This window comes from Halyomorpha halys, unplaced genomic scaffold, assembly GCF_000696795.3.
Source record: "Halyomorpha halys isolate HHAL.00 unplaced genomic scaffold, Hhal_1.1 Scaffold251.1, whole genome shotgun sequence".
In the NCBI taxonomy this organism is placed as follows: Eukaryota; Metazoa; Arthropoda; class Insecta; order Hemiptera; family Pentatomidae; genus Halyomorpha; species Halyomorpha halys.
In genome coordinates this window covers 1610098-1633121 of record NW_027106674.1, presented here as the reverse complement: position 1 = coordinate 1633121, position 23024 = coordinate 1610098, and the positions used below count along the sequence as shown (strand labels likewise).

Here is a 23024-nt window from a genome sequence, read left to right as displayed (position 1 = left end):
TGTGTAGTGGAATCCTATTTTTGAACATCATTCATGATTGAGTTGTTCATTTCAATCTCCGCTTTCACCCTCCCTACTCAAGAGTCGTTGGGTTTTAGCGCCATTTCTTTTCTCAGTAGAGATTTACTCGTATTATTAAGTAGATTAGCGGGAAATATGCAAACGGTAAGTAAACTGTTTGGATATTATAAACATTTTTAATCTTTACATTACTTAAACAATTACAATACTCAGACTAAACTAAATAACTAACGAATATACATCGCCTGTTTAATAACAAATATATATTTTTTAAACTAGGAGGTTCATACAGATTAAGCAGTATGTATTTTATTGTAAAAAATGTGAATAAATAGATTTTCAATATATTCAATAAATCTAGTATTATTGTTCTTGTGTTATATATTTCAAAATTTTAGATAGGATTATAAATAAAATTTTGTTGTCGGTTCAAATTATAATATAATTTCTAATCATTACACGTTATTTATAAATTTTTTTTTGCTCCTCTATATAATTTTTATTAAATAATAAAGAAATACTATATTTACAAAAATTACACTATATATAAGGGGCTAATAAAAAAAAATGTTAGCTAAATACATAAGAATAAATACATCCCATTTACTACGATTTTTGTATTCATAGTACATTTCTATTTAATGTTTAATAGCTTCTATTGGGTAGGTACATAATTTCTTTTATTTGAAAATTTGATAATCAATTTTATTGCTTCAAATCTCGAATAGCCTCCTATAGTTTTCCTATTACCTAGTAAAAGAATTATTTATGCATTCTATGGTATTTTTTTTAAAATTAATTATATTATTCTTGTATGATTCTTTTTATAGCTGATACGTTATTGCTAAGGGCTCATCATTTTATTTATTTATTTTGTTTTAAATAAATTTAGTCTTTTTAGTATATAATCTGTGAGTGGAGCCGTATTTATGATTTATGGATGTCGGAAAAAAATCCTTAGTGAATAACTTAAAATGATAGAAGGTGATTATTACACTTATCTCAAAATTTCCTTCTACTTTGGGCCAAATTCTTTTTAACATTCCACATTTTGTACTTATATTCTAATTACTAGAACAACCCCTCTGTATGTCTTAAAGGATATAACGTACAGAAATAAATTAAAAAAAACTTAAGGATTAAAACCTGCTTCTAACTCCGAGTTGTTGGAATACACCTACCCATGCCCTCATTCATTTAATAAGCGGAAGAAGACCAAGTGGCTTAAGACAATTGTTCTATTTAAAAGAAGGCAGAGGCCGAGGAGTGGAAGGCACTCGACATATATTTTGGAGCGGGCCCACTGACGCCTGGAACAGATTTAGAAGCTGCCTTTGAAAACTCCTAAAGGTAACTCCTTGGCCAGATTTAACCCCACCATACCAGAAATAGTAATGGCCCCTAATCGGGTCTATACTCTCTATTGTCTTTACCGCTGCGCTAGTAGTGTACTATAGCCGCCATTGTATTCCACTATTGGGGTAATGACCATTATTGGAAGGTAATAGGAAACTAGGGAACCTTACGTAGTGCCATGGCATCCGATGTCATTGTCAATAACTAGGTCTCTATCCAAAGTTTCGATAGTATCCCACCAAAATGGACAGAAGTAGATTTTTTTTTTGCCTTCTCTTTTTATATGGGTGTACTCCACAAAAAGTGTTTACTTTGTTTATAATATTTTATATAAAATATTGTTTTTTATCCCCCATTACCTGTTTTTATCACAAAGAATAAATTTAAAACACTCGGCTAGAGCAGCTCAAGTAAGTTACTGGACTGTGCAGTGCGACATCTGGCCGAAACGTTGGTGATTGTAGTATTTTTTTTTTTAACTATTCACTTTTTTTTTTTAAATTTTATTATGATTCACTTTAATAAATACAACTAAATCGATACCTTCATTATACCCAATATACTTAACCATTATGGCAAACCTGATTCCTTTCGTTTGTCCCAGTAATATTAAATTTTAAACTTTATATTTCTATCAACATGACCTTTATAATATAATCATATCATATGTAGTATAATGATATCTGAAGTATATATTTATAGTCCCTCTTCGCCTAACGGCGGCTCAACCCACGTTTTATAATAGGGGTTAATAATAATTAATAATTTTCAGTCGTTTAATTAGAATTTACTTGTCTAAAAGAGCAATAACAATAAAGAAAATAAATAAAAACCATAAAATGTGTTTTTTGTTTGATTGCTGTATTTTTCACATAATACTTCCATTCACCCATTATGGGGAGGGCAGCAAAATTAGTGTTTTACATGCTGTAGGAGATTTTGAAATTCTGGTCTATACTACTTTGACTGATTTTTCTAAATAGTTCCTTTAATCTATTTTAGTAAAAAGATGAAAAGAAGATTCTTAATGGAAGAATTAAGTCGATTTCAGACTTTCTACAATCTGTGAAATAGCTTATATTTCGAATATTTTCTGGCTTATTATCCCTGAAGGGGATGATATACTTTTTCCGTCACCCTTGGGATAATCAATCATGTATGCAAAATGAAACGAAAGAACAAGGAGAGCATCTTATAAATATCATAAAATAGTTATATAATTCATTAGTAACATAAAATTATGTACAAAGAGAAATTTAGAAGAAAGTTATTTTAAAATCATATAAAAATAATAATTTGTAATGAAATACAGTGTTAAGTTATATAAATATGTACGTTTTAACCCGCCGTAGTAACGAAAATGTATTTGTAGTCAAATATAGGAATGCTATTTCCACAACAGACTTGTCTGGCTAGGGTGGGGAAACGGGTGCCATTTTCAGATTTCTGAAAGTGGATCCTCGTTCATGGCCAATGGAGAAAAAAAGTGCTATTTGTAAAATTGTAGGGAGGCATGAATAGCAGGGTGTTATTTTGGACTGGCTCTTAGGCCTGTTGATCGCTGTTGGGTATTTCGACCTTTATCGAAGAAGATGAAAGAGATTTCATTAACTTGGTCTGCTGGATTTCGCTCAGAAGTGTTGTAAACGTCGTCTTCAGTTGGAGTGAATCAGGACAAGGACTTAAATATGCCTGCATTAATGACCGTGGAGGAATGCGAAGAATGTATCCTATTTGGAAGATATTCCGTCTAACCGGAGGATATAGTGTACCAAAATGATTCACAGTTCGCCCTTGCCTTGCTTCACCTAATTATACCTATGCGCAATGCTCCTGACGCCCATAATATATGCTCGGGCTGAGGATAGCGCCTGTGTGGGACGGTAGGAATCCCATCTCTTGTAGGCGATCCATTCCACGTTGCGGCTCTCCTCTGTGTCTCTAATCAAGATGGCTAGCTTGAGTAATCACCGCTTTCTCAATTAATGGCTAAGATGTTGTATCCGTAGTTATTTATTAAAATTTATATCAGTATTATAAATATAACTAAATGTGCTGTGACATTAATATGACATGCAAGTAACTTGTGGGAGGAAGGGGAGACGAGGGACACTGGTAGCTGTCGAATTGTTTGTTGGAGTGTCTTGAGGACACATTTTGTTGCACCTTAGATTATTTATTGCGATACAAAACAATCATATTAAATATTGAATGTTATCTGTGAAGTGATAGTTAGTTATAAAATATAGCATAAATTGACCATACTACAACCTAAAAAATAAATTTGAATTTCGTCTCATTACTATAAATAAATATATTCAATTGAATCTAAAGGAATCCTAGAAAATACATAATTATAATGCCATAATAATAGAAAAGTTATTATTTTCATCACGTCACTATTAAATATGTTAATTTTGTAACAATGATTTAGAACTGATTCTTGATTTCTCTTCATGTCAAGCATATCTTCAAGGCTCATCCTCTGAGGTTCTATGTAGCTGCGCCTTCTTATAAAAAATCGTTTTATTAATGTATCATAAATAATTATTTTTCATGTAAAAAAGAGATTATTTTTTTTTTTTACTATTTATTTATACTTGGAACTCATTCTTTGTTTAATTCTTTGCCTGAAATATTAGCTTCTATTGTAGTAATAGCTCCTGCTAAGCCGTGTAATGATAGTTTAAGTAATACGATTGTAATTCCTCCGGATCAACTGTCAAAAGATGTCCTGCTCATACTTTTTAGCCCTCTGAATCTCGGACGATGAGCGTCCCCCGCCCGGTAGCCAGATGCTGGATGATATGGACTGTTATTGGAAGGATGTGAATAAAGGCGCGGAGGTGCGGCGTGGGCCGACCAAGGTATGCTTGGCGTGGGCGCGGATCCCTGGTCGCTACCATTGTCTGCGCTAGCTCTTGGGTGACTGTCCTCCGGATCGGTCAACTCGATCCTCTTCGGTAATCATCCAATGTCCACATCATCAATCAAACGCCAGTCTCAACTCCATATTCTCAATCTAATCGTTTCCAAATTGATTTCAATGCGAGGGAGTGTTCCTTACCGGTGGCAGCGCCGGTTTTCATTTTTCTATGGACGTGTTTTGGAAGAGGAAAACATTCCTCAGGCTTCACACTATGGACTTGTCTATGAATTCAGTTGGATGTCATACTAATTTCTAATAATTAACCTTTCATTTATAAGGTTTATTAAAAGTATCTCATGATTGGAGCAATTATCCAAATTCTGCCTATTAGGGTATCCTAACGAACTTTTGAAGTTCGCGTTGAACGGGGTATGCATGTTATCCGTACTATTTATAATAATTACAGAATATTGGGGAAATCTCAGTACCGATATTATAAATGTATTGTAGTGTTATCATTATTTCATACCAGGTAGGCATATCAGAAAATTAGTCTAAAACTCCTCGGAATTTACCTTCCTTCATTGGTTCTTAGGACACTTCATACCAAACAATGTGACTATGCGTATTACTAATCACGAAAAGTACAATTTAGTTTTAAAATAACCATTAACCGTCTCTCTACAGTGTTAGTGTAGAATTGCCCGTCGATTCTTTTCATTTCCCCCTGTTGATGTTAATCAGATTCTTGCGACTCACTGAGACGGTGAGACGAGGTTCCAGATGGAGTGGAAGAAGAAGCGTACATGTGGCAGGTGTCTTCACGTCTTGTTCTGGGAAATGCTCGGCAAAGACAATGAGGACTCGGCTCAGGAATCCGGAGCACTCCGCCGCCTACAAATGCCGCCATTTGTCTGCCGGGTCCTCTTTCCTTTTTACAATACTCGATGAATCGTATTACCGTCGAATACTGAATATGTATGATGTCTGTGGCATTGATCACGGATGATAATGATTACAGCTATTAAGAAGACGAGAATAGGGTCCGGTGAGGTAATTCTAGATGAGTATTTGCGCAATTATGGAATAATACCATCAGTCATTAGAATCACCATATCTCCGGCAGATCCCGTATTAATTTGAGAGTATAGTAGTTAATTTTCAGAACGGCCACTAGCTATAACTAACATTTACATCATTATCATTGTGCTATAAAATCTTTTTTTTTTTTTTTAATATTTATTTATTGCTATTTACAACTGTACATTATAATACATTTAGTAAATCTGATCTAAGTTAAATTGGAGTGTTACAGGCGTGTAAAGAAACTACCCATTGGTAGCACTCTAATGACATTTTACATTAGCTGGTCTCGTGTCCATCTTCTTTTCAGACGGCTCGAAAGTTTGTCAGGAATGGAAGAGGATGCAAGATTAGAAACTCGGGGGTTTGAGTGGTTAGGGAGTTTATAAGCTATACAATCTAAATTCATAAAATAAAAGTTTAAATATTTACCAACAATTATCGATTTCATCAAGATTTTACATTACTCTTAATTATATTTCCAGAGTCATAGTGCACTATTACCATTTTAATTCATAATTGTATGAATTTTTATTGTGCCCTAATTTGGCTAAGATAATTGCATACAGAAACTACGAATTTAAATTATTTATATGTACTAAAGTAAATAGTTAGAATTCGGAACCACGAGAGTGATGCTGAGTGAGAAACGTTTTCCTGGGAGGGTGAAGGTCGTGTAAGCCCCTTCAACATGCAGTGAATACTAAACTCCATGACTTCTAGGATTTCAGTTCTGATTCGGAAAAGCCATTCTGAATTATTTTGCCTCCTCTTTACAAGAAAAACCCCTTGAGGAATTTTCATTAGAAAGGGAGGGAAATATTTCAAGTATTTTAAAAGACAGAAATAACGTCAATGACAATTGTCTAGGTTTATAAATTATTCGTCGTGTATACATTTTAATATTTACTTTTCTTATTCTCCTAATATTTTTCGGTATTATTTTATTTGTTTATGACTATTACTTATGCCGTGTTCATGAGATCCTCCAAAAACTGTACTCGACGTTTTTAAATTTTTAATGTTTGTGTATAGTCGTACACATTAAACACAAATATTAATATGTATCGTTAAGTTTTAAAATTTAAATACAGCTTTTTTTTTATTACACTTATTCGTGTTACTTTTGTAAGCAATTCTGTATTGTATTTTAATTATTATTTAATTTTTAATTATTTGAGCTCATGTTGGTTGTTCTCAGTGCATTCATAGTTCAATTTTTTTATACTCCTATTGCTATTATTTTTTCCCTTTAAATAATCTTTCAAATAATACAAATATTTTAAAGTCGTTGGTTGGGATTAAGCTTGAAAGATTTTCGCTGGCGGACAGTAGAGACTTGGACGGATATAGTGGCTGACCCCCCGCGAGGACTGAAATAGAAGAAAGGGTTCCATAACCCCAGCCTTACATTATATATCAGTCGCAAATATATTTATATACTTCTCTCATTTTATCCTCATCTAACTCTTCCGCGTCTACTTCTTCACTTCTTTGAGAAAATGCACTGATAAATCTAGGAGATGAGGAAATGAAAAAAAAAAAAATGTATTTGAGAATACTTTTGATATTTTTATTTGATTTATTTTCATAGATGTGGAAAAAATATTTCAACTTTTTTTTAAATCATTTTTTAAACAATTTCATTTTGTAAATGGTCATGAATTTTCACGGAATACAGTTAAATGATTTGGGAATAAAAAAAAGTGTTATAACGATTTTTCGTGAAAAACCTTAATAATGGAACAAAAAAAAAACATTTTTTTTTTTCAGCAAAAAAACTACAAAAGTGAGACATTTTATAATTTTGCGATACCCTTAAAATGGCTTACCATTTAAATTCAGGAACATCTGAACTGGTAATAGAGGGTAGAAAAGATATGACACCACAAGCAAAAAATTAAATTTTTGTTTTAGAATCTCGTTGAAAATATTTTAAATTTTATTTCCTTACAAATATTACAAAGTAATGATAATATAGAAAGCTAATTTATTGAGTTAGAAGGAAAAGGGTACAGGTGAAAATGTTGATAATGCGATTTTTTTTTTATGAAAACATTTATGAATTTATGAAAGGAATATGGTCCGGGTGCGGTCAAGAAAAACTCAAATAGTAGAAATATACTATTTTAATGAGCCAACGTTTCGCCCCACGTTGCAGGGCTTCTTCAGGGCTATTTTGACGGCAGTCAAAACTAATTTTAATCGTCAGTCAAAATTGATTTTAGTTTTGACTGCCGTCAAAATAGCCCTGAAGAAGCCCTGCAACGTGGGGCGAAACGTTGGCTCATTAAAATAGTATATTTCTACTATTTGAGTTTTTCTTGACCGCACCCGGACCATATTCCTTTCATCTTTACACACGGTCAATCAATAATTTTCCAATTTATGAATTTACGCTCCACCTTTGAAAATTTTTAGAAATTCTCAACGAATTATCAATAACTATTCATAACTTGAAAATTTCGTCAATACTGAAGCATACATTTGGTTTATGTACAGATAGATAGGAATAAAAAATTGTATTACCAAAATTGTCTCTTGTACTCCTTTACTTGTTACACTATAAAATTATTGCCCATTTTTAAATCAGTTATTATATTTATTATATAAATTGTTTTTTGTGCCTATATAATTAGCTATCATGCATGCATGTGAAGTCCTAAAGAACTCCTTGGGTATGGTTTAGGTTTAAGAGAAGTTGGGTAGCTTACTTGAATTAGGGAATCGCAATTAAGAAAGTTCAAACCAATACATTTACGTATGTTAAAAATCCAATTGACTTTAACACTTTAATGTTTATTCAAAAATCAATAAATAAAATATAATTTTCTGAGGGAGGATGGATTGGATGGGCTTTATATAGAACTTATTTATTTATTTATTTTTTTTAAACTTGGGTAATGATAAATATAAATTGTCCGTTATGGAAAGGAGTAGAGACCGTTCGGTTTGGGAAGTAGAGCGGTGTTCAAGAGCGTTAAGGACCCGTTAATGGCAAGCTGAGATCTACTATCAAGTTGCCTATTGTAGGCGGCCAACAATATCATATGTGAGAGCATTGTCTTTACAACTGTCTCTTGTATTGTAAGCCTCGTTATTTTTGTAATTGTAAAAGTAGGCTGTCAGAAAATAGGTAAGTGTATTGTTGGATGCTGCAGAACATTTTGAAATCGGCATGTTTCTTCTATCATTTGTTTTTTTAGAGAAAATTAATGGAACCATCTCGAGAGGGCGCTAAATGGAGTATAAGTTCGAAGTTCAACATCTTTCCTATTCCCTGACTTTTACTGCTTTACTGGCCTCCATAAATATGCATAAAACTGTACAAGAGGATAATGCAAGTATAACTAAATTGTAAATGAATTACAGCTTATGCTTTTCCATATTTACATCCATCATGAGAACTGTTGGTCTCGTTTGTTGAGTTACCTAAAAACACCGTGGTGTACTAATTGCGGAATTCCGAGGGACTTACGTGGACGTTTAGTGATAATTTTTTTTTTATAAAACGTATTTTTTTTCCTAATAAAAGTTGAAGATATCTCACGAATCACAAGTTTGATATACCTATTATAAGTAACTACACTTCCAACCTGAGATAATTGTTTCTGTAGCAACGTACATTTTTTGGACGTCATCCTGGAGCTATCACCGTAAAAAGTATTTGAATCCTAACGTCAATATTAATTTAGCTACGAAAAAGTCGATGGGCCTATGCCAGAAACTCGAATGTCTTCTGCATTATTGTGTTTACTTATTGTTACCGCATAATGTGCCAAATTTACCTCTCTACAAGAAGCTATTAGTTGTTCAATGCTGAATAAACCCTCGTACCTCCATAATGAGGTTCCCCTGAAGACAGGCTCTCAAGGCCCCTGGCTGTATATGGATCGGGTATGGCGCGTGTACCAGGAGCGGTGCGTGCCAAGGCGCCGCACCACGGCGCCGGATGTCGCCACAACAGGGCATTTCCGCTTCAGTCATTCCTCTATCAACGGGAGGGTCTTCGCCGACGGTGACGCATGCGCGAGATTAGTTCATTCCAGAAATAGCCGACCATTTACACCTATGCTTATCTGAACCATAGTGACGGCCTTATCTTGCGTCATCATCGGGAATTGTCATGTTCTCTCATTCCGTGGGAACGTCGAGAATGCAACTGTTCGATTTCCACAATGAATCAATTTTAGTGCCCTTTCTCTGTTTTTTCTTTTTATTGTCATTATTATAGAACCGTCATTGAAAGTTACCACAATGACCTTTGGAGTTTGCAATTATTCTTCGGCACTAAAGGACCGTATCCACCGGTTCACCCTGCTACGCTTAGATGGTTTTAACAGTATTTAGCTTAATGGATTTAACAAAACGGTTTGTTACCGTTGGGTATAGTGATATAGCTATACATCTTAAAGATGGAATTCAGCCTCAGTTATTTCAGACTGGGGGGATATTTGGAAAAATAGGTAATGACATATTTTCAAGTTTCATTTGATATTTCGAAATATGCCTTAATATAACAATACTTCATTCTTGAAGTGAATTATTACTTTTACCAAATTGATATGGCCATGATATTGAAACATACTAAAAATGTATGTGTACAATTATATATTATTGAACATTTCCAACATTATATTTCTTCATCATTATATTTTAGCTATTATTTTGTTTTCTTTTCTCTTGCATTATTTCCTTTTTTTCTTCCTTCCATACGTGAATAAAATAAATAAACATATTTATTCATCTTTTATACTTTCAGCTTTGAGAACTGGGTATTTATTACTTCCTTTTCCACCCTCCTTGCTGTCACCTTAGTTTAAATGTTTTGAATCACATTTTATAACCCTTCCAAGATCCAGTCCCCTCCTGTCTTCCACCGAATGTGGGAACATGAAACACTCCTAGCTTTCTTCTATGAGGATCGTTAGCGCGATGAGTATTGAACTAAATGCAAATGCCTTCTGAACAATTGTCGACTCGAGGTGCCTTTGTATCCTCTCTATGCCAATGTACATACTCGGCCTTTCTATGACGATTCTTTTAGTTTTCTCTCCTCCACGACAATTATTCACCTGCTCCCTGTAGGAACACACATGTACATAATCTTGTGACGCAATAGGTACCGTTAAGGCGGTGGGAAAAGCTGACAGAAAGCGTTGCACAAGGTGCCCGTAGCCATTGTCCGATCCTATCGCTGGAAAAGAATGCATTTTAATTGCCCTTTGAGATAACTCTTACGGGGTTTCGCCAATTGGGACTTTTTCTGTTTCAACTCGAAAGGATATTAGCCGACGGAACAGGTAGGTGTTTCGTAAAGTGTAATCGCCTTCGCTATCTACTTCCTTCTTTGTTTTAAACCTATATCATTAGATATTCTTTTTATCTTAAATCGTTACTTCATATCCTTTTCCCGATCGTATCGAAGCTCCTCATAATAAATGTCCAAATGAATACAAAACTTGTTTTAACATTACTGTTTGTAATGTGATCAATTCAATGTAAATGTTTGCCTTTTCGGAACTGTTAATTTGGCTCTCAATATTAACGAGCAATTCTACCCAAATATATTGAGCTGCTACAAACACAGCATACTTATAATTCTATTTAACATAAATGTATGATTAGGTTAGGCCAAGAACGTAACAAGCCGTAATTTTTAATAATATTAAAATGTTAAACTGAGATATTAATTGTGTTAGTTTCCCCACACCATAATTCCAACATATATACTAATAATATAGAATATAAACTATGTAAAACACTATATAAGAATTGTGGAATTGTTTCAAACTGTTCTACTAAAAAATTCCCATCATGAAGCTTGTTGCTGTTCATTTGGTCCTAATTATTTCTATTTATTGCGATACAGTAACTTTTTACGACTGCTTTTTTACTTTCGTAAGTTGTTTTAATTATATTATTTTATTCTAATCCGTCCTAAGTTTTTCCGTATCAATGATTCTTCATATGTGGAATTAAACTGTATATAAGCGAAAAAAAAGAAAAGAATATTCATATGTTCACACACACACTAGACTAGGTATAAAAGAAATAATAATAAATTGGCACATAAAAATAATAATAAACTAAAAATAGATATATATTATATTATATTTTAATTATTTATACTGTTATATAAAAATTAATTAATTATCCCAGTACTTATCTTAGCAGTTTACGTTATATTGTACTAAACTGACGTTATAGAACTCAATTTCATCAAAATTGAAAATATTTTTGTTATGACGCTGGTGGAATATTTTCAAATGGAGTGACAAAAATTTAAATATACTAAAAGATTTTTAATTCTCCATTGCAACGAAATACCTATTGTCCTAATAATTTCTACTGAACTCTAGAAACTTTCTATGGATTATAGATTTATCGATTCAATGGGGGAATAAAAAAGAAGCTTATCAGTGATTTAGTCGAATTAAATATTCTAGGCTCGTCACTTATTTATTTATGACTGGAATAACTTCTCTTGTAGTCAATTCTACTTTCAAAGTAATCAATATTTTATTATGACCAACTGGTCTTAGATTTCTCGTTTCTGCATTTATAATGACTTTTAGTCGAAATGTAACCATCATAGGGAAAAGTTCAGTAATGATTATAAGACAGAAAAATCGTTTATTCATTGTAGTTTTTTTTATGAGTTTTTTTAAAAATTATTAATGCCCAATTTGAAATGTAGGCGAGGGCTGGAGAGGAAACAGAGGCAGAGATGTATATCCCGAAGGAGGGAGGATGCAGGACGTAGAGGGGAATATTACATTCCGCCGAGTGCCGCTCCCGAATCCTAAGCAGCCCTGTCTTTGTCCTGTCTTCTCTCTTTTATATTTATTTTTTACTTTGTTTTACACATTTATTATCATGTAGATTTGGCCTCATGCGAAGGCCCAGGTAGGAACTGCGGCGTGAATAGCTAAACAGCGATACCATCGAGTTTTTTCTAGCCTTTCGTCATCGGCTGTAAGTTAATATTGCCATTGTCTTTGATTTATTTATCAAATGGTCTATGGATATGTATCTCTATGGATCAGATATAATGAAGGGGCTGTGAGAGTTATTGCCATAGATATGGATCCTTGTGTGTACATTTTACGCGGATTGAAAACGAAATTTGAAAATGAAATTATAGCATTGGAGTATACAGAGAGGATTGGGATACTAAGTAAAATAACAAACAACATGAGTGCATAAAAGAAATATATATTCTACAATATAAATTTATATAAGGTACAAAGAAAAGAAAAAGTAAAAATAGAAAATCTTAGTGTACAAAATAGAATAAAATACTAACTAAATTATAATTTAAAAAAAACCTCAGTGGTAGTTTCAAATATACAACGATAATAAATTAATACTTTTAAAAAATACAACTAAATAAAAAAGAATTTATTAAAATTTCGTTAGGGAGAAATTACAAAATATAAAAAGCAACAAGAAAAATAATCTGTCAATAAATTAAAGATAAATAACATATATTTTAATTAACATAGTAGAAGAAAATAATTACTATTAAAAACTTCTTGATGAACTAAAAGTAAGTTTAAACATTTTGAGTAATTCAATTTGGAAAATTAAAAGAATTAATGTAAAAGTGTAAATGTTTGTATAAAATGTAAACACATGTCTGTGCGTGTCTTAACGAAATCGGAGGGGAAAAAATGCAATTTAAAATATAATACTTGAAAGTAAAGCTCCAATAGGCTTATTATCCTTAAATTCGCATATTACTCTTGTTTCTTACCATAAAATCTAAAAAGGATTTATTTATTGTGACGATTGTTTTTTAAGTAGCGAAGTCTTATTATGTTTATTTGAAGGATTAGTTATGTATAATGAATTAATTAATATTCTCTAATTTCTAAAAAAATATCAATGCATAATTAACATCAACCTGGATAGTTTACTTTAAAATATATTTTATCCCTTTTTAAAAGTAAAATAAAGTAGTAAACTATCAAATTTAATGTAAAAATTATTTCATGAGGGTCGGAGGAGCGTGCCACCTGTCCTTTTAGCAGATCGCCCTCGGCACTAGCCTGGAGACCGAATAGGCTCGAGGAGAAACTCACCGTTAATAATGGATTGGAAATTGCTATTATTGTTTGAAGTGGGTACCGTAACTATTGGGGGTAATAGTACGTACTATTACCGAAAAATATGAGCTGGACCACTTCAAGACTTCTTTTCCTCGAAGCATCGGTGGAAAATATTGCGGTTTGGTCTGATTCTGCTCCGTTAGAAAGACAACTGGTCAGGGCCGCTCATTTATCTCCTTGGAATAATATTGATGATGTGCTCTAAATGACCTTTTTTGTATATCTAAAGTAAATAAATAATAATTCTATATTATTTATATAATTGGATGGTATACATTGAAACCATATCCCTAATCAATAACATGATGTACATAGATAGTTCTAAAATATAAATTAATTAACCTTTTAATTATATCTTATGGAATAATAATAATACAAGTTAATAAATAATAATAATAATAATAATAATACAAATGAAGGGTAAGAAATATTAACATTTTAAGTATTCATCGAGGCCATATATAAAGATTAAACTGAAACAAATTGAAAAAAATGAGGATAATCATAATAGTAGCAAAATCAAATAATAAAAAGAGTAAAATTAAATTTTTAAGATTTTATTTTTGAGCCGATAATCTAGTACCCTCCCAGTTCGATGATTTAATGTCTTAAATAATATTATTTTTGCGACTAGTTTAACACTATATTTTTTTTTTTAACCCTACCTTCATATCATTCCGGTGCCGAAGCAACAGAAAATAAATTATCTATGATAATCTAATCTGGTATCGGACCTGGGATCATTACTTTTACAGTTTTACTGTTATTAGACCGAGATTATTTTATTATTGCATTAAGAAAAAATAGACCAATATTGGAGGATTTATTTTTGAACCTTGTGATGTCTTGTAATGCAGAGAAAATTCAAAGAATTATTTAAGGTTTATATATCGGATGGAACCCTGCTTGTCTTCATGAGAAGATAGAGACCAAGGTTAAAAAAAAAAGTTAACTAGAAGATTGCTCACTTTTAATTCCCCCCCCCCTTAAAATAAATAAACTGTTTGTATTTTTGTTAGGAATTCCTGGGATTTGTTTGTAAATTGACTAATGCCTAGATTAATCGGGACACACTAGGAGCACAGGAGTTGACCTGTACACAAGGATGTTAGTCTTGATTAATACCAGCACTAACAACAAACCTCCTTCTGTGTATTGTTTGTTTCTCATTATTAATGGTCTCTGTGTCTGTAAATCAATACACAGGTTCAAACAGGAACAATTTTGTGGTTTTCTATCAAAAGTTAATATATCCACTGTTGGGATATTATTATTTAAAACTGATCTCATCTAGATAAGTTAAATATCTATTGAAAGTGCAGATTTGTAATTCTTATTTGAAGGTTAAAAATTTAAATTTTGAAATAAATTTATTATGTTTTCCATCTATAATAGGTAAAAAAACGCCTGCCTTTTCAGAAGTGGATATAGTAACTTTTGATAAAAGAAACTCCTCGTACTAGTTTTATTATTTTAAGTCAAGCGTCTCACACAAGTTTTACTGACATTTTTCCGTCAACTGCAAAGTTTAATTAAAATTTAGAATAAATCAGGTTCCGATGAAGACGATTATAATTACCTAAAAGATACCCTTGAGGAATTAATACTAATTTTGTGAGGTGGGAAACTCAGTTACCGGAGCTCTCATTAACCGGTGTGGGAAAGTTGGCTACGGCTCCGTTAGTTATCCTATCCATAACGATAAGTGCTCCTGGGGATTTATCGTGAGACCTCTTTTATAACAATCGCTCTTCTTAAAAAAAAAAAAGGCAGTAACGTGGTTTAATCTGGGGACAGTTACAGTATTTCTGGGTAATTAACGACCAGGAATCTGGTAAATGTTCAATGGTAGGGCAGGGGGTCTAACAAATTGTCGGGTTTCTTTTCCAACGAACGGAAATCATTTCCCGGGCATCTATCTTAAAATTCAATTAAAGTCCTGGAGTCGTATCCCATCAATTATGGGTGGTTCTAGAACCCTTATTTATATTATGAATTAATCACTGCCCAATTATAATGATTAGTTTAAGTGATTATTTGTTACCATTCTATTATCCTGAATTTTAGTATTTGTTGTTTGGACTTTGAATTAATGCTTTAAACTCGCAATTAATTTGCCCAATCGCCTCAATGCTTACCAGACCTATTTTGACAAACAGTATTATGCCCTGATTAACTTAAATCTGTTTAGACCCTCAACGTTTCTAATGCTTCCATTTTCTCAATAACCATCTTTATTATCCTGAAGGATTTAAACATCTCCCCTAATAACGGGCTACTTTTTGATTATTTATAATTTATTTTTAAAGATTAAACTGTACCGTTACCATTTTGTACAATTAAGTTATGATACTATCCTTTCTGCCGTTGAAACCAGATCCATCGGTTCGAATCACCGACATCCCCAAACGTTTTGAAAGGCGTTGAGTCGTTTGAAAGTGGAATTAAGACGATGTAAGAAACAGATGTATACGTAAGAAGGTAACAAGCCGACGAGGTACACAAACAGGAGGGTGCAGGGGGTGCACTGACCTCCCTCGATATAAACATTGATTTACACGTGCTAGTATCTGGCGCGTGCTACTGCATCCCTTTCATCCGGCTGTCTTTACTGTCTCTCTCTGCCCAAACAGTAACAGGGTCTTTTAGTTATCGTCCATTTTGTTTCAAATTAGTTACACGGATTCAGCTTTGGAATATAGATTCGTCGTAAATATCCTCAAAATGAGAAATAGTCTTTATTTGTGTCTATATACATTAAATATGTATATATTTTAAACATTTTAATTGCCTTAAGGTAAAAAAAAATACAGCGTTCTAAATACATACATTTATTATATTCTTATCTTCAGGAATATATGATTCACTATTTTTTTTTTTTTAACTACATCAACAATTTTATACAATTTGTTAGTTTCTTTGTTGACTATAAATAGAAAACCAATCAATAAATAAATGATTATTTTTAAATTATATTATACTTACTTAATATGTTCAAAGAATTTACCTAAGTAATAAATTTTAATTTATTACTTTATTAATTTTAATTTATTAATTTCTTAAATACAAGTAATAAATTTTAATTTATTACTTTATTAATTTTAATTTATTAATTTCTTAAATACAAGTAATAAATTTTAATTTATTACTTGTATTTAAGAAATTAAAACTTTTTAAGAACATAGTATTTTTATTTGACCTTAAGACAATTATAATTTATAAAAATTTTAATCATATGATAATTTTTTTTTTTAAAAGTATGTATATAGTATAAGTGAATATTGAAAAACTCAGGGCATTTCATTATTCTGAAAAGTCAGAAATTTCCGTCAAACTAATAAAAAGTCGAGTCATTCTCAGAATTTTTTTTTTTTTAATAAAATAAAAAATAAGATTAAAAACCTGAACTGAGGTATCATTGACATACATAGTATTAAATATGTGAAAAATTAGGGTGGATTTATATATGGTCGGTTTCCTTCCATATCGTTTACCTTTCGTTTACATGAAATATTAAATCTAAATTAAAATGTATACTCTCTTTCCTTCTCATTTCCGTATATTAATATAATATTTTATCTAAACAAGGCGTAAACGGTATGTAAAAAAACGGAACTTATTGTGTGAATCGGTTTTACTAACTTAAGAGGGAACTTAAGGATTTTATTCGTAAAGAAAATGTGTCGAAGAACACCGAACAGCATAATCTTAATATGCTGTAAAATTGAGCGGTAAAGTACATACTCGCCATGGAAATTTCTTTACTGCATAACTGTGAGGTTATCTTATCCCTGGGCAAGAAACCCAATGAAGTTTAAATTGTTATTAGGAATCCTTTACCACCTTTCGGAACCTAATAGAATTCCTTTACCAATATTGATTTATTTTCATGAGAACATTATTTCGATGACTGCATGAAGGGCGGTATCCCATGGTCGATTAGAGAAGAAAAGCCCTGAAGACATAGCCTTTGTTCGGCTAAGAGCTAGAAATCGCAAGAAGCTCCCACACTCTTCCTGACCCTGTTCTCAGCGAGAAAACTCATTAGTCGATTCTCTTTGGAATTGTTCTTGCAATTGCCTCTTACTTTTTCCTTCCATTACTAAATCTAGTCTTTTTCAGTGGAATTGTTCGGCCAGCTGTCCAGGCGAACTTCTTGGGGCACGTCCTATCGTTAGTTATTCCGATCATGACTTTTCGTTCCTGTCTTCCCGAAAATGAAACGTTAGATTTCATTTATCAGATGAATATCTTTTGACGTTGAATACAAATGTTCACGAATTGTATTTGATAAAACTGAATGAATAAACTATAAATTGTATTCTAGGCAATTGTTTTATCAGTGACTTATTTAATTATCATTTATATACTTACAATTGGTTTCCCATAAGATATTTTGAAATTATAAGTTTCCAAAATTAATTTTTTGTTTTATTATGAGTTTGAATGCAGTCCAAAGTAGATACTTAGAAGTTTTCATCCCCTCACAGCATATATAATTTTTGGTTATCACTATCTTTTTTTTTACTAATAACTTAGTGGTTAGTATTATTATTATTTACATTCATTTACGAATAAGATTGCTACATTTCATAGGGAACTAGATGTTAAAATAATACGTAAATATTTTTCGCCTTCTTGAAATTTAGTAAAAATAAAATATTTTTATTCAAAAATAAATTATGTAATTTAAAACATTTGCTTAAAATTCTACTCTGAATCGTCATTACGCACTATCAAGAGTGACTTGATATTTCTGATGTCAATGAATTAAGTGGAATAGTATTGAGTTGTTGGACTAGTTTTAAGTTACTTATCCTGGATGGAATGTCCCAAAGAGGTCTAACTGTATAATATGAAAGCTTTGTATCTGTCCATCTGTTCAATATATTTCAAAAATTAACTTTTTATAAATTTAAATAATTATTTAAATTATATTAGTAATGATTTGGACTGAGACCTGACTCAGAGCACATTAAGTTGGCAGACAGCTCAGACAGCACTCAGAACTGGCTTATGTTCCGTTTTCGTGCCACACGTCCACTCCTTCAAAGTGGACATGTCTGTCCGTTGTCTATTCCTTTTCTTGTAGGAATTATTTTAAATCTTAATGATGAGTTCTAGTAGAATTTTCTCGATTTGGATTTGTATTGCAAGGGGGTATCAGGTAAATTCCTTCATGTAGTAAGTAATCATACAAATGTGGAATTGGAAAATGTTTTTTTATTTTGAGATAAACTAAATAAGTTTTGTTTGTGGAATTTTTATGTGAAAAAAAAAAATCCTTTACTTTGGAGAAGTGGATGCATCATCGTTTGGTATAAAAATCCTTTTTTATTGACAAAAAAATATCTAAATACCAACAGGCATTTAATTTGTTTTCCCCCCATCATTTATAAAAAAAAAATCCAGAGGTTTCAGAGTTAAATTAAATTAATTTTTCCTTTTATAGATAAAAATGTGTATGGTTTTAATATTTCTATTAAAAACATATACATTCTATTAAATGTATGTTATACATTTTTCTTCTTATTTTATTTTGTAACATACTTTATGGGATACTGATATCTTTATTTTTTTCCTTTGTATTATTATTATTTTATTTTTTGTAAACAATAAGAGTACTACTGGAAAAACTAGTTGTTTTTGTGACATATTCACCGGTCTTTATTTTCATTTGAACGCAACGAAAATTTGGATTAAAAATGTTATGCACATTAATTAGATTATAATTTTTTTTTTTAATTCAACAACTTTTAAAGTTTTATTAAAACCTCTTCTTTTAAGGGTAACCTTTATGTGGTTATATCCATATGAAGAATATATAATGATATGATTATATTATTATATGATACTTATTAAAAAATCAATTACAAACCTACTTTCGCCCCCAAGTTTTGTAGTGAACTCTTGTTGAAGTGATTACTAGTGATATTTTCGATAAAAATTAAACTTATCTATTACTATTTCAAAACAAGAAAAACATTATCCTTGCTTTTCAGTTGTCGATTCCTTTTAACCTACCACGTTACATGAGTTAAAATTAATTTCTGTTCCAAGTATAGTGATAATTGAAAGTTATGTTAAGTGTACACGGTTACAAAATTTTGTAAAATATTTTATATGATATAATAAAGTTATCTAATTAAAAATACATAATTTATATTGTTTTATTTTGCAGATGAGCGGTAAGAGGCGGCGTAGCTTCAAGTGCGCCGTCCACCAGCTGGATCGAGAGGTATCTTCAGAGCACGATTTCCACCTGGTACTTCGGCAGCCTCCGCTCTTTACGAGGTACCTTAATATTAAAAAGGATTTACTTTATCATCTGAACACTATAGAAATACTTGAGGTCATGCAACAATCCAAATCCAAATTAATCAAGTAGCAATCCATGTTTATTAATTATTACACACATCTTGACATCCTGGTCGAACGCAAGTTGCGTAATATGCGCGGGGATATCCCGAGGTATTGCCACCGAACGATGCAATTGGTGAGCAGTTAGTGAGTGGGACTGGAATGAACAGGTCAATCTTCCCCCTTAGCCAGGTCTGATATCATCTCAATACTGTCTCTTCATTAAATTATTCTGACATTTCATAAAAAAAAAAAAAATAATAATTTCGTTTTTTTAGTTTCTGACACCAGTAGAGAAAGTCATTCCAGTCTACGGTAGTATCTATAAAATACGTCCAATTCAAAATAAAATAAATTATTTTTTTTTTTTTATTTATTTATTTTTTTTTAATGTCCCACTACTGAGATCAAGCAACAACGATATGTTCTTTTTTTGAGGTTCTTGAAATTTTTTATTTTATACTATAATTTTGAATTATTTTTACCAAAAATTTTGTATCATTTTCATGGATACATGTTCTATTTTATTTCATTTTTCCTTCATCTTTCCTTGATCTGAAAATTGGGATATATTCATATTAGGCAACTTCTGTTTTAATTTATCTTTATTTGATTGTTAAAAAACTTATTAAATAAAAAAAAATATATATATAATAAAATAATAGTTGGAATGATTTTATGGTGGAATAAAGACCGTGAACTATCCTCAGCCCCAGAGCCGTGAAGGTCTTTGCTGGTGGTGGATCGATACAAGAGATTCCAGCGAACAATATAAACCCCTTTACTGTCCGCTTTCTAATAATTTAGTATTATAATTGGAGAGTGGCTGAAGTCGTTATGTTATAAAGATATGATTATGAAAATACATTTACTTGGATGTTTATTTATTCCTATTTTAGAACTTCTGAATACTACTAATTTAAGGTTTAGAAAAATGAAACAAGGTGCTGTGTAGAAAAGAGTATAAAATATTCTTCAAAGAAAAAAATCTCCATTTTTACTGAAATGTCACATAACTCCTTCTTGCACTCATCTATTCCAGTTCAATATCTACTAAATATATCTCAATTTTTTTTCATTAGTGAATACGTCTTTAAAACTATATGATACTCTATTTTCGCACCTTTATCAAATTGCTTTGAATAGTGGCACATCAGAATAAAAAGTTTGGATTTTTTTTTAAATGGACGTGTTCCAAAGATAATACCGTATACAAGGGGTTCTTTCTCTTCTGTGGTTCTTCTATGGACTGTCCTAAAGCTAGGGTTGTCAATAAGTAACAAAGTCTACAGTGCAATCTGTAACTGTTAGATTCCTCAAATACAAACAAAAATAATATTTTTTTTTGTTTTAAGGATGGTGCAGATAATTGCGGACGAGTTCCTGACGCACGAGCGGGATCGCAAGTACTACGCAGACCATTACACGTGCTGCCCTCCACCGCTCTTCATACTCTTCATCACCCTTCTAGAAGTGAGTAGTAAACATTCATATGAATAATATATACACAATAAAACATATACATACTCGTACTCATCATGACTACACTACTAGCTTTCACTATTGATTCATCTTGGTTTACGGATTAATTTCTTAATATTAGAATACTATGTAATAATAACAGGATTCGGAAGTTTAAAGAGACTCTAATAAGGACAATATCGTCAAAAGAACAAAAGAATATCTTCACTCTGGGAATACGACGTGGTAATAAAAAAATAGAAAATTGTAGTGTCGAGGTAGGAAAAGATGTACAAAAGTTAAAGGAAAATTAGAAATAAAACCAGAATTGATGAATCATGAAAGAAAAATATGGTCATGTGCGTTTCGTCGAGCCATGGCCATCCTTAGACGCGCTATCATACCGGTTTGTTTCTGAGGTTTCCTTCCCTATTTCATTTTTTACTGATTTTGTTTTTATGTATTATGTAATATTCTAATTACGTATTTTATTTTTATTTACATTAATATGAAGGTCGAAACCTGAGAGGAAGTTCCAGTGCCACCGGATCATTACAATAGCCGTCACGAAATGTAAATGCAGAATAGCACTTCCGGAGCATTATGGATGTTTCCTGTTTGAGCTTGGTATACAAGTCAAATTCCAGATTATTATTCCATCCCAACCTAGTGTAATCAGAAGCATTGTTAGAATTTCAACTCATCCTTGTCCCAAGTACTCTTCATTGAAAAATAAAAAACAGATCCGTTACTAAGATCGTATTTCTATCTCATTTCGTTTGGAAAATAGGTGGAAAGCGATTTTATTTTTTCTATAATACTTAACAGATGTGAAGAGAAGAAAATTTTTAAAAAAATCGGAATGGGTATGAAAAAAAAGTTGAGACCTCAAAGGCACTTTAAATGTCAATTAATTTATTTATAAACCAATGTTCGATCCTCTAGTCGATTTGGAGTGGTTGCGAAGGTGCGCAAAACCTTAAACCCACATTAGAAAGAATAATGAATGGTTATTGATCAATAACCGAAGACCCGGTAAACCTCAGTGCTCGAGGCAATTTACCCTCTTTGCCCGCTGGTTCTTTTGTAATTTAATTGAGGAATAGAGATGGGTGAAATGATAATGTTAAGATGTACTTTAGGTTTTCACCAAGTTGCTGGGGAGGGAAATTCATCAGCTCCCTTCCGTGTTGTCTTAGTACTTATTCTGATGTTTCAACCTTCATCATGACTTCGGGCTTATCATTCAATAATGAAAACGCTTCGTAATAATTACTTTAATTATTTGTCCAAATCAATTCAGAAGCAGAGAACTGAGTGTCGTAAAGCGTTGTCTTCTTCAACTCACCTTCACGTATCCTTGACAGAAATATCTAAAAGTACCCTGGTAGCCTGAGCTTGTGGCATCCGCTCCGAGGCCCATTCATCAGAAGGCCCGCTGAGTGTCGCCTGCAGTTGCCTCTAAAATGGAAGAGACACCCTAAATTTGGGGGTGGATCCTACTTCGAGGGGGGATATTTTTAGTATTTAGTGTCCCCTCACCAAAAGTCTTCCCTATTCACTGAAACTAGATCCCTTACGTTGTTTACGAAAGGAGTATTCCAGACATTTGTTTATTTATAATATTTTCAAATTTGTTGGGTTTTTTTTTCCTCGTTTATCTTGAATGCCTTGCAGTAAATAGGGCGCCAAACTAATTGATCTTCCTTTAGAAAGCTATTAAAAAATATGCAAATTCGTCTTTCACCTTAGGCCTTCCA

The 23024-nt window shown here is 32.1% G+C and overlaps 1 protein-coding gene across 2 annotated transcripts in view; it reads left to right on the top strand.

The window, feature by feature from the left end:
• Window positions 1–23024, top strand: part of LOC106680246 (protein rhomboid) — a 296075-nt gene that overhangs the window by 264618 nt on the left and 8433 nt on the right. For both annotated transcript variants that reach the window (XM_014419802.3, XM_014419803.3), the window contains 2 exons: window positions 19625–19737; window positions 21159–21276. In XM_014419802.3, coding sequence (XP_014275288.1) covers window positions 19625–19737; window positions 21159–21276 — 231 coding nt within the window. The remainder of the gene's footprint in view (window positions 1–19624; window positions 19738–21158; window positions 21277–23024) is intronic.